The sequence below is a fragment of the Rattus rattus genome, chromosome 16, assembly GCF_011064425.1.
Source record: "Rattus rattus isolate New Zealand chromosome 16, Rrattus_CSIRO_v1, whole genome shotgun sequence".
NCBI lineage: Eukaryota > Metazoa > Chordata > Mammalia > Rodentia > Muridae > Rattus > Rattus rattus.
This window is the reverse complement of record NC_046169.1, coordinates 1115341-1127840: the sequence shown is the minus strand read 5'-3', so window position 1 is coordinate 1127840 and position 12500 is coordinate 1115341. Positions and strand designations below refer to the sequence as shown.

Below are 12500 nucleotides of genomic sequence, written 5' to 3'. Positions count from 1 at the left end.
GATGCCTCAGGGTGGGAGGATACCCAAGGGGCCCCACTCTCTCAGAGTCAAAGGGGAGGGGCATGGGGCAGGGACTCTGTGAGGGGGGACTGGGAGGAGGCAGCATTTCGGATGTAAATAAGTAAATAAAAAGAGAATGAGATCCTTAGGCAAAAAGTAAAAGTTTCAGAGAACCTGTGGGATAACTGCTTAAGTATTCTTGAGTCTTGAAATTTCACTGGAGCTACTCCAGGGTAAAGATTTTTGAGAGCTTTATATGGAAAAAAAAAGGAAGTAAGAACTTTAATGGGTTAATAAATAAATCATAAATTTAAAATAGAGGACCTGACGGTGAGATGTATAGGATGTGGGAATCCAAAGGGGAGTTAGTGGGGCCATTAGAGGGTAAATATGATCAAGATGCAGTGTATACTGTTATGAAATTTTCAACAAATAAATATTAAAAGATGAAAAGAAATCTTCCAGACTTCTCCCTCTGGTTTCTGCAGGTGCACCACCCTCCCCCATATATATGAATAAATAGAATTTAAAAGTCACACCCCCTCCCTTAAGACCCCCACCCACCCCCCACCCCGTTGCCTGGTGCCTTTGCAGCCTGCTCCTCCAAAAGGCCAGATGTAGGTGGCCAGAGGGCTGTGTCTCCCTTGTCACGATGTTTTCTTTCCTTCTTCCTGGATGTCCTATAAATGGAATCCTACAGTGCAAAGCCCAAGATTGAAGTGCCTGGCTGTCCGCCCCGGGCTCTGTTTGCAATCATTGGCCGCTTTTAGCGTTTTGTAGGCTGCAGACCTTATGTGTTTGGGAAGTGTTTATTAGGGCTTTGATGAGGCTTCTTGTGAATGAAAAAGGCTGACCCTTAGCTGCAGCCCCAACCCAGGAAATGGGCTCCTTCCTGTCTTTCCGTGCGTTGCACAGGGGAGCCCGTGCTCTTGTGAGCCTTAGATAACTGGCTGCTTTAATTATTGCTTCCTCCTATTTAGTTTCAGCCCTCAGATCTCCCTAATGATGATAACGTTGTTGGCTCAGCTTTGCCTTCTGTCTCCCTGGACTCATAATCGCAGGAAAGGGGATGGGGCGGGGGCTGTTGCAGGATGCTATCCTCTGAGCATAACAGGCCAACTTCATCAGCGCAGATGTGGCTACCGGACATAAACTGTTCCCCTCACCATTACAGGCCTCAGTAAGGCCTGCTGACTGTTGATGTCCCTTCGTAGGAGGACCCGTAGGGTGGATTACTGACCGACCCCCAACCCCACCCCCAACCCCCCACTGTTCCCTCCAGGGCCTCGTGGTCTTTACGCTAGGATGTATAGAGGGCTGAAGGTAATGAAGGGAGTTCTCTATCCATGCAGCTCTAGAGAAGTGGTAATCTATGCGGCGATGAAGCCTGTGATATGGCTTCTTGAGTCACTCCTGTATATAACCCTCATTCGTGATCTGTACCTAAGATCCTTGGTTGTATGGTGGCGGAATTGTACTTCAGTTTCTTGTTGGTGCCTATAAGGAGAAAATGATAGACCGGAAGAGGGTGTGGCTTAACGAGAGGGTGTGGCTTCACGGATAGCGAGCTGTTTGCTTGGAGCCTTGGGTTCCAAGATGGCAGTGTGATTGTAGTCTCAGTGCTGGGGTAGGGGAGCGAGAGGGTCTGTAGGGCTGTAGGGTCTTCAAGGAGGACGACCATTTCCTCAGCTCCTAAGATGTTTAGTCTCTGTGGTAGTTTGAATACTCTTGGCCCAGGGAGTGGCTCTATTTGGAGGCGTGGCCTTGTCAGAGTGGGCGTGGCCTTGTTAGAGGAAGTAATTCACTGGGCCTGGGCTTTAAGACTCTTGTTCTAGCTGCCCGGAAACCAGTCTTCTCTTGTTTGCCTTCAGAACAAGATGTTCAACTCTCAGTTCTTCCTGTGCCATGTCTGGGCACTGCCATGCTCCCACCTTCATGATAATGGACTGGACCTCTGAACCTGTAAGCCAGCCCCAATTAAATGCTGTCCTTATAAGAATTGAGTTGGTCATGGTGTCTGTTCCCAACAGTAAAACCCTAACTAAGACAGAAGCTGGTACCAGGGACTGGCATATTGCTCTGATAGGCTTGGCCAAGTTTTTGTTTGGAAGAATGTGGATGTTGGGACTTTTGATTTGGAACACCATGGGATACTTTAAGTGGGGCTTAATGGGCCATCCTAGTAGGAATATGGAAGTTGGTGGTGCTGAGGGTGATTTGAACTGTGTAGGCCTTCTGGCCTAAGAGGTTTCAATGGAGAAGAATATATGTGGTCATGGTGTCTGTTCACAGCAATAAAACCCTAACAAAAACAGTCTCCAAATATGCCCTGTCCAAAGCAGAGTTGAGGGTCTGTAGTAATTACAATTGAAGTTGAAGTTGTAGTGAATGGGATTGAACCACAAACACTTGGCTCCTCAGGAGAAATCACAGTCTTAATGAATGGTTGTCGGGAATGTAATGAGTCAGTGGCTGGAGAAAAACAGTATGGTGGCTCACTGGAAAAGTTAGTGTAGTTGGGGTTTGGAAGGAGGCTGGGTAAGAGTAGTTAATGTGCAAGCATGAAGAACTGAGCTCAGATACTCAGCATCTATGGAAGAAGCAGGGTACAGTCGTGCACATATGTGTAATATCAGAGAGGTGGGGGCAGAGACAGGAGGATCTTTGGGGCTTACTGGTTGCCAGTCTAGGTCTAGGTTCAGTGAGAGACCCCGTCGCTCCAGACTCATGCCCAGGGCATGTACTCACCACTCAACAATCCCACAAATGAGTATATGCATGGAAGAATGAAAACGGGACTCAGATATTTGTACTCCCATGTCCATAGAGGCATGATCTATAATACCCCAAAGATAACGACGGTCTAAGTGGCCACATTTAAGTGAATGGGTCAGTGACGATGATCCACCCCTGAATATTATTCAGCCCTAAAAATAAATAGAAGGAATCTCTGATGCATGATATCATGTGGATAAATTTGGAGAACACGATAAAGGATTCCACTCATCCAATGTCCCTAGCAGAGACAGAAAGCAGAAAGGGGTTGTGGGCCTATGGAGGGACTGTGAGAGTCATGAACAGAGAGTTTCAGTTTGGGAAAATGATGACATTCTGCGGATGGTTGATGGGGATGGCTATACAGCCAGACAAATGTTATTATTAATTAACTAGTGCATTAAAATTGCATACATATGCATGTGTGGTAAATATGTACCTCTCCCTCTCCCCTCTGCCCCCTCTCTTCCCTTCCCCCCTCACCTACTCCCCCCCCTTTCTCTGTGGAGGCCTAAGTTGATATCAGGTATCTTCTTCAATTTTTCTCCACCTTCAGTATTGAACTCCTGATTTTCCTGTCTCTACCTCTTGAGTTCTGGGATGACAGAAGTACACGTCACACCCATTTTTGGGGATGCTTCAAACCCAGTGTCTTGTTCATGACTACACATTGAACAGCTCATATTTCTGTCGTGGTAGAGGGTTGACTTGGAGAGTGTTGCTGTCAGTATGTGGAACTGGATAGTGGACTAGGACCCACTTGGTACTGAGAGAGTTACACTTGAGAATTTGGGAGAAATCTGGTTCCTGGTCGTTCAGTCCTGCTCCAGAGTATACAAGTTAAAAGAGAGAGGCAACCTTACAGGGCAGATCAGACACATGGCCGAGGACCACATAGAGTCATAAAAGCCACAGATACTCACAGGCAAGCTGGGAAGTGAAGGACTGAAGAGAAGAGATGAGTAGGAAGTGGCTGGAGAGATGATGCACGGTATCGAGCTATTTGCTACACAAATGTCACAACCTGAGACCAGACCCCATGCAAAGCTGGCCTCAGTCGCACAAGTCTGTAATCTCACAGTAGCAAACAACAGAGACCTTGTCTCAGACAAGATAGAAGGTGAGGACTGACCAAGGTTGTGCTCTGACAATGGTGACATACCTCCACACATATGCCTGTGTCTCCTGAGGGGAAGTGTTGACCAATGAGATAATGGGATAGGAGGGTTTCAGGCCTACCTCCCATGGACAAAGTCAGTGACATCGAACAAGAAAGCCTCTCTAGCCAAAAGTTGAGGCACAAGCTGTGCCCCCCACCTGGAGGGCATCCTCCTTCTTCAGGGTCAGGATCCATCACTCAAGTTTCGACAGAGCATGGAGTGGTTGCAGGTCCTGTGAACTTGTGATAGGCTGAGGCAGGAGGATGTCGAGTGCAAGGCTAACTTAGGTTTCAGAGTGAGTTCAAAGACAGCCTGGATAACTTAATGAGAACTTGTCTGCAAATAAAATGCATGTAAGGGCAGAGGGTATATCTATCTCAGCGGTAGAGCCCTTGCCTAGAAGCTCCCAGTGAGGTGTTGCGTGGCATGGGTCAGTTGTAGAGGGCCTACCTAGAATCCACCAGTGAGGCCTGAGGTAGAGCTCAGTGGTAAAAACCAGGCCTAACATTTGCAAGTTCTAGATTCCATCCCCAACAATGGAGTATATATAAACAAACGGGTAAGTAATTAAGCCAATAAATAAAATGATATAAACCTATATTTAAAACAAATCACATTTAAAATAAATAATAACCACCTTTTAGCTGTGCTATGGCATTTTCAGAACATTTTTACTTACATGTGTGCGTATGAAAACATGAACAGGTGCCTGCAAGGCCCAGAAGAGGGCATTGGTTCCCCTGGAGCTGGAGTTAAGAGTGAGCCATTTGCTCGTTGTGGGTGCTGGGGACTGAGCTCAAGTCCTTTGCAAGACAACAAGTGCTGGCTACTATTAGGCCATCCCTCCAACCCTTAGGCATAGCATGAAAAAAGTATGGGCACGCTCTTGAAGTTATTGCCTGCTACTGTATCTATTGTAGACATGGACTGTATAGACTATATAAAACAGTATTTAATAGTGTGCTACATTGTGCCTCCTGCCAAGGACTTGGTTCCTTGGCTTCCTGTCAGTAGCCTGAAGTTGATGGTGGTAACTGACAAATACTGTGAGTCAGGGCCCGCTCTTCCTCAGGTGGTTGGTTAATTTTTGCCAACTGTGGAGCTGCTTTGGGGGATTGGCGGGGGTTACTGTCCTTTTCTCACAGACCAGTCAGGCACGTGTCAAGCGCTGTTTAAGTGTGGCTTTTATTGTTACTATTTTGTTTGGCCTTTTGTGCAGACAGAGATTGGACAGAGTTCTTGACCAGGTGTTTTGTTTTTCCTTTTTGTCTCTAGTTTGCCCAACCATCTGTAAGTCACATGGCTGCACGGCTGAAGGCCTGTGCTGTCACAAGGAGTGCCTGGGCAACTGTTCGGAACCCGATGACCCTACCAAGTGTGTGGCCTGTCGCAACTTCTACCTGGATGGTCAGTGTGTGGAGACCTGCCCACCACCCTACTATCACTTCCAGGACTGGCGCTGTGTAAACTTCAGCTTCTGCCAAGACCTTCACTACAAATGCAGGAACTCTCGGAAGCCTGGCTGTCACCAATACGTCATTCACAACAACAAGTGCATCCCCGAGTGCCCGTCTGGCTATACCATGAATTCCAGCAAGTGAGTCAGGATAAGGGTCTGGGGAAGGAGTTGGAAGCTGTCGATAAGGTTAAATAGCTGTTAAAGAGGCTGAAGATGTAACTCTTTTGCTAGAATGTATTCCCTAGCATCAAATGTATCAGGGCTGGTGGCACATGGTCCTAGCGTTTGGAAGGTAGAGGCAAGAAATCAGAAGGCGAGAGTCATCCTTGGCTACACAGTGAGTTCAAAGCCAGCCTGAGCTGCATGAGGTCCTGTCTCAAAAAAACCAAACCAAGCCAAAAAGCCAGAAAGAAATACTACCCGTCACCCCCACCTCCCCTGCACAAGAAAAAAAAAGTCCCTATGCTAAACCAGAGTATGCTGGGTAAAAATGGGCTTGCCGTTGATAGCTACCACTTACATTTTCAAAATTCTGTATGTGCTGATGTGTATGGGCCATGTGTATGTGCAGATGGGTGCATGTGTGCATGTGTGCATGTACACGTGTAATACACAAAGTGGGTATGTGCCTGGGCACCTGTGTGGTGTGCAGGTAGATGTGTGCACACCTTTGTATGTGTTTATGCATTATGTGTGTACACATGTGTATGAAGGTGGGTGTGCATATGTGTGTGTTCGTTCATGTATGTGAAGGTGGGCATGTGTTTGCAGATGAGCACTTGTGTGTGCATATTTGTTTGTGTGTTTGGGCACATGTTTCAGGTGAGTACAGGTGTATGTGTGTCTTCATCTGTGTGGACGTGTGTGTATGTGTGTGTGTGTGCAGGTGTGTATGTGTGTGTGCATGCGTGTGTGTGTGTGTGTGTAGACCAGTGGTTGATATTGGATGTTTTCCTCAATCACTCTCTACTTTATTTAGTTTTTAAAATTTTTTTCTTATATATGTGTAGGTATGTATGTACAGTGTTTTATGTGCACGAAGGTGTCTAGGGAGGCCAGTAGAGTGCCTCATATCCCCTTAAGCTGAAGTTCAGGTGAACATAAGCTTCCACATGGGTGCTGGGAATGGAACTCAGGTTCTCTGGAAGAGCAGCAAGCTCTCTTGACCACTGAGCCATGTCCCCAACCTTCACTTTGTTTTCCGAGAAAAGTCTCTCACTAGATCCAGAGCTTGGGATCCTCCTGTGTCTGCCTCCCCTGAGCTGGGATCACAGGCGACTTCAGTCCTGCGTTTTTATGTGGTGCTGGGCAAGCAAACCCAGGCCTCTTGTTCACACAGCATGTGTTTTACCAGCTGAGGGATCTACATGCTCTCAGTAGCATTTCGTGTTTTTTTTAATATTGTTTGTATCCTGGGCTTTGATGATGGACTTGATCAGAAGGGAAGGAAATGTTTCCTCGCCTGAATATCTCATTTCTTCAGCGCCCAGTGAGCTGAAGGTAGGATTCTTCCATTTCACCTGCCTCCTCCTCCTCGGCTCACTGAATCATGCTATAGGAAAGTAGCTATGTAGTTCATATCCTACCCCACCTGACCCTGACACAAGCTCAGCCATGCTGTCTTAAGGAGGGGAGGACTTACACCTACACTATTCCCAGGGCTTGGCTGTTCTTCCAAAATCAGCACCATCAAGCCATTTCTCGCTTGGGTGAGAAACAGGGTCTCCTCTCTCCTTGGCGGTGTGAGAGTCAGGCTGTGTGTGTGTATACGACCCGGGGCCTTAACTTCTGATGAGATATTTTAGTGTCTGGGACCTTCACCAAGGTGTTGCTGATTTTTAAATTTCTTTCTTGGTTTTTGTTTTAGGGTTTAAGAAAAGGGAGGGGTGGGGGGTGTCCAGCAAAGAACAGAAAACCAAATCAGAAACAGACGCACATTGCAAGGCCTTGAGCTGACCTGCTGACGTCAAAATTCTTCCTCTCAGACTTGGGCATCAGCCAAGTAAGCGAGCAAAAGAGTGTTTTGATTTTGGTGGGAAATTTTATTTCCCTGGGTAGAAAGGGCAAGAAGGAAAACAATCTTTATTTTAGCTCCCGTGAACCTTTTTTTAGTGTTTATGAAACCTGAAAGTACAATATGTTTTGTTTTGCTCATTATTTAAAAAAAAGCCAAAGAAACAAAACAGCAAGGACCGTTGGCCCAAATAGACCTCTATAAATCAGTCTGCGTGTTGAATAGGACTGCTAAAATGTTTTTCATTTCGAGGGCAGAAGGAGGTTTAACAGGAAGATTGGAGAAGGAAATACCATCCTGTTTACCCATTTCAGTTTTTAAGAATGACCCGGGACTGATACCTTTGTCTAAAGGTCATTGCCTTCAGGGCTGGAGAGATGACCCACCAGAGAAACCATGAATTCGGGTCCTTAGAACCCATGTAAATGCCTATCTGTGTGTTGGCCCACTTGAATTCCCAACCTTAGAAGGTGGAGACAGGGATTCCCAGGGCAGGTTGGCTGTCTACCTTAGCTACATTGATGAGCTCTGAGTTTGAGTGAGGGAACCCTACCTCGGTATATGAGATGGAGGCTTGGCAAGATGGCTTAGCAGGTAAAGGTGCTTACCACCAAGCCTAACATTCCGAGTTTGAAACCTTAGGACCCACAGAAGGAGAACACTGACTCCCAAAGTCATACTCTGATCTTCATACTATACACTGTGGTGTGTATATAACCACACAGTTACACACACACACACACACACACACACACACACACACAGACACACACAGTCTCTCTCTCACACACACACAGTCACACACACACACCCTACAAATCTCTCTCTCTCTCTCTCTCTCTCTCTCTCTGTCCCCCCCCATTTATATGTATATACATACACACACATATATGATAGAGAATAGTTGAAGATATCCAGCATCATCTCTGGGCCTCCACATGGGTGCACACACATATCCATTCTAAGGATGAAAAAGACGTTGACTTTAAATAGTAGCCATTTTTCAATGTGCACCAAAACCACAGTGATGACTCTACACATTGTCCAGTTCTGGGTTTCTGTCTTTCTTCCCAACTTCTGTAGGAGGAAGCTCCTCTGATGATGGCTGAGGGAGACACTGACCTATGAGTATGACAGAGGTCTTTAAGAGTCATTTTCTTGCTCTATTCCTTCAGCAGGACAAGAGTGTTGGTTTTCCCGTGGGTCCATAGCCTATCTATTCTTAGGTTCTTGGCCACCTTAACAGTATCAGGCCTGGGTCTCATTTCGTGGAATGGGCCTTGAATCCAAGCACATCGTGGTTGGTTGCTCCACAGCGTTGATGCCACCATTGCACAGAGGTGTCACGCAGGCAGGTCACTCGGAGATCAAAGCGGCTGGCTGGTAGTTACCGTTCTGCTCTGGCAGCATGCAGAGTACCTTCCAGGGCCACAGTGAGCAAGAATTAAGGTTCAGAGCAGGCACCAGCGAACGTCTCCATGTTCAGTGAGAAACAGTGCTGCTGTCTTCAACAATAGGGCCTTACATCAGTTTGCGGAGAGCAGCCGAGAGCCTCATTGGCAATATCCTGAGTTCTGGGGGTTCGACAGCCCCTTTCTTTGCTAACATCTCGATTGGAAGTAACCTATTCCTGTCCCCAGAGGATTCTTCACTTGACAGCTACAAATGTATAGGTGGATCTTTGTCCCCTTCTTATTTCATAATTGTGAATAAGAAGATCTAAAGATTCCAAATGAGGAAACCTAAAGATTTGTTTATGTGTGCATTTGAAGAAGTGTCCATGGTGGTAAGTGTCCACAGACCCCTTCAATATCTCAGCACTAGCTGTTCCTCTCTGAATTCTCTCTTTTGCCCTCCTCTTCCCTTTCCCTGCCCTTGAATCTTTCTGTTCCAGTTTCTCCCCATCTCTATCCCTCCCACCGATCCATAATTATATATTCCATTCCCCTACCTGCCAGTTACTTCTCTACACCTAACCTCCGTGGCCTTACCTTTAGTACCATTTCTGTCTAAGGCTTACCAGTTAGCATCCATGTATAATGGAGTTCATACCATACTTGTCTTTCTGGGTCTCTCTTATTGCACTCGGGATGATTTTTCTCTAGTTCCACCCATTTATCTGTGGACGTCCTGATTTCATTTATTTAACGGCTGAGTAAAGTTTCACTGTGTAAATATACCACATTTTTCCATACCTACTCCTTCACCGATGGTTATTTAGCCTGTTTTCAATCGCTGGCTGGTATGAAGAGAGCAGTAATGAGTGTGAGCAAGTGACTCTGCAGTAGAATAAGTGCCCTTTGGGCTCACGCCGTGGGATGACAGAGTCGGATCCTGAAGTAGACCTATGTTCATCTCCCTGAGGAACCGACACACCGACGTCTACAGTGGCTGTCCGAGTTTGCAGTCGTGCCTGAAGTGGAGGAGGGTTCCCCTCCCTCCACGTCCTCGCCAGCATGTGCCGCCATTCGTTTTATTGATCTTCATTGCTCTGACCGGTGTAAGCCGAAACCTCAAAGTAGTTTTGATTTGCATTTTCCTGGTGACCGAAGACGCTGAACATTTCTTCAAGTGATTCTCGGCGTTCGTGTTGCATCTTTCAAGAGCTCTCCGTTTTGAGCTGTTCTTGTTGTGTTCTTCATGTGCAGTTATTTTTTGTTTTGTTTTGTTTTTTGTGCCCCTTTTATATATTGGATATTAGCCCATTATTGGATGTGGAGTTGATAAAAAACTTTTTCCATTCTGTAAGGCTCCTGCTCTGTCCAAACGATGGCATCCTTTGCCTTTTAGAAGTTTTTAATTAATCATGAGGTCTGACTTATCAGTTGTGGATCTTAGTGCCTGTACTTATCAGTGTTCTGTTCAGAAAGTCTTTTCTTCTGCCAATGACTTCAGGGTTCCTCCCCACTTTCTGTCCTAGCACATCAGGGCTTATGTTGAGGCTGTTGGAGTCAAGTTATACAGGTGATAAGCATGGATCTATTTTCATTCTCCTACATGCAGGGATCCGGTTTGATACCCCCATCCCAGTGTATATGTGTGGATTCATTGTCAAAAGTCAGGTGTCCATAGCTTTGTGGACTTATGTCTGGGTCTTCAGTTCAGTCCATTGATCAATGCGTCTGTTGTTATACCAATACCATGCTGTTTTAATTACTGTAAGTCTGTAGTGTTATTCAAAGTGATACCTCCAGTTCTTTTATTATTCCAGATCAGTTTACTATCTGGTGTGTGTGTGTGTGTGTGTGTGTGTGTGTGTGTGTGTGTGTGTGTGTGTGCGTGTGCGTGTTTCTATATGAATCTAAACATTATTCTCTCAGTTTCTGTGAAGAATTGTGTTGGAATTTTAAAGGGGATTGTGTTGAATCTTTCAGTAGATTGCTTTTGGTAGGATGGACATTTTCACTATATTAATTTTGCTGATCCATGAGCATCAGAGAGATCTTTGCATCTTCCGATACTTTCTTCAATTTCTTTCTTCAGTATCTCAAAGTTTTTAATTGTACAAGTTTTCCACTTGCTTGGTTAGAGTCACCCCAAGATATTTTATTTTATTTTTCTGTTGTAAAAAGCATTGTTTCCCTGATTTTTTCCCCTCAGTCTGTTTGTCATTATATAGAAAGGCTAAATGTTTGTCAGCTCTAGGAGTTTCCGGGTAGAATTCTTAGGGTCACTTAAATATACTATCATATAATCTGCAAATAGTGATACTTTGACTTCTTCCTCTCCCATTTGTATAACCTTGGGCTCCTTCCGTTGTCTTATTGCTCTAATACTTCAAATGCTATATTGAATAGGTATAGAGAGAAGGGACGTCCTCGCCTTGTTGCTAGTTTTAGTGGAAATACTTTGAGTTTCCCTCAATTTAGGTTGATGTTGGCTGTGGGCTTGCTATAAATCACACTTGCTATTTTGAGATATGTTCCTTGTATCCCTAATCTCTCCAGAGCTTTTATCCTGAAGGGGTGTTGAATATTTTTCAAAGACCTTTTCTGCATCTAATGAGGTGGTCGTTTTTTTCCCTTTCAGTTTGCTTACATGGTGGATTACATATGTTGGACCATATATAATATTTGCAAATTTGGGATGGAAGCTGTCTAATTTGGGTGGACAATCTTTTTCATTTCTTCTTAGATTCGGTTTGCAAGTATTTTATTGAGAATATGTACTTCTATGTCCATAAGGGAAATTGATCTATAGTTCTCTCTCTCTCTTTTGGTGGGGTCTCTGTGTGGTTTAGGTATCATAGTAACTGGCCGTGTTACTATGGGAGAACTGGGGACTGTTCCTTCTGTTTCAATATTATGGAATAATTTGACGACTATTGGGGTTAACTCTTCTTTCAAAATCTACTAGAATTCTCTGCTAAAATCAGCTGGCCCCGGTTTGTTTTTTGTGAGGGGTGGGTAGGAGAGAGTTTGGGAGACTTTTAATGACTTTTTCTATTTCACTAGGGGTTGTAGGTCTATTTAAATCGCTTATTTGGTCTTCATTTAGCTTGGGTAAGAGGTATGTATGGAGAAAATGGTCATTTTCTTTTACATTTTCTAGTTTGAAGTATGGATTTTTAAAGTATGTGCTTATGATTCTCTGGATTTCCTTGGTATTTGCAGTTATGTCCACCTCTGTGCCTCTAATTTGGTTAATTTGGATCCTCTCTAACTCATTTAAATTATGATTTTTCCCTAAAGCTTGCAATCATTTTGATTTTCTCAAAGAACCAACTCTTTGCAACTCATTGAATCTATTGTTTAGTTTCTATTTTATTGATTTTAGCCCTGAGTTTGATTATTTCTTGCTCTCTACTCCTTTTGGGTGTCTTAGTCAGGGTTCCTATTCATGTACAAACATCCTGTACAAACATCCTGAACAAGAAGCAAGTTGGGGAGGAAAGGGTTTATTCAGCTCACACTTCCACATTGCTGTTCATCACCAAAGGAAGTCAGGACTGGAACTCAAGCAGGTCAGGAAGCAGGAGCTGATGCAGAGGCCATGGAGGGATGTTACTCACTGGCTTGCTTCCCCTGGCTTGCTCAGCTTGCTCTCTTATAGAACCCAAGACCAGCAATCCAGGGTCAGCACCACCCACAAT

General features: G+C 44.9%; 1 protein-coding gene across 3 annotated transcripts in view; it reads left to right on the top strand.

Moving 5' to 3' along the window:
- Insr (insulin receptor) overlaps positions 1–12500 on the top strand; it is a 140791-nt gene that overhangs the window by 73722 nt on the left and 54569 nt on the right. For all 3 annotated transcript variants that reach the window (XM_032887234.1, XM_032887233.1, XM_032887232.1), the window contains exon 3: positions 5211–5532. In XM_032887234.1, coding sequence (XP_032743125.1) covers positions 5211–5532 — 322 coding nt within the window. The remainder of the gene's footprint in view (positions 1–5210; positions 5533–12500) is intronic.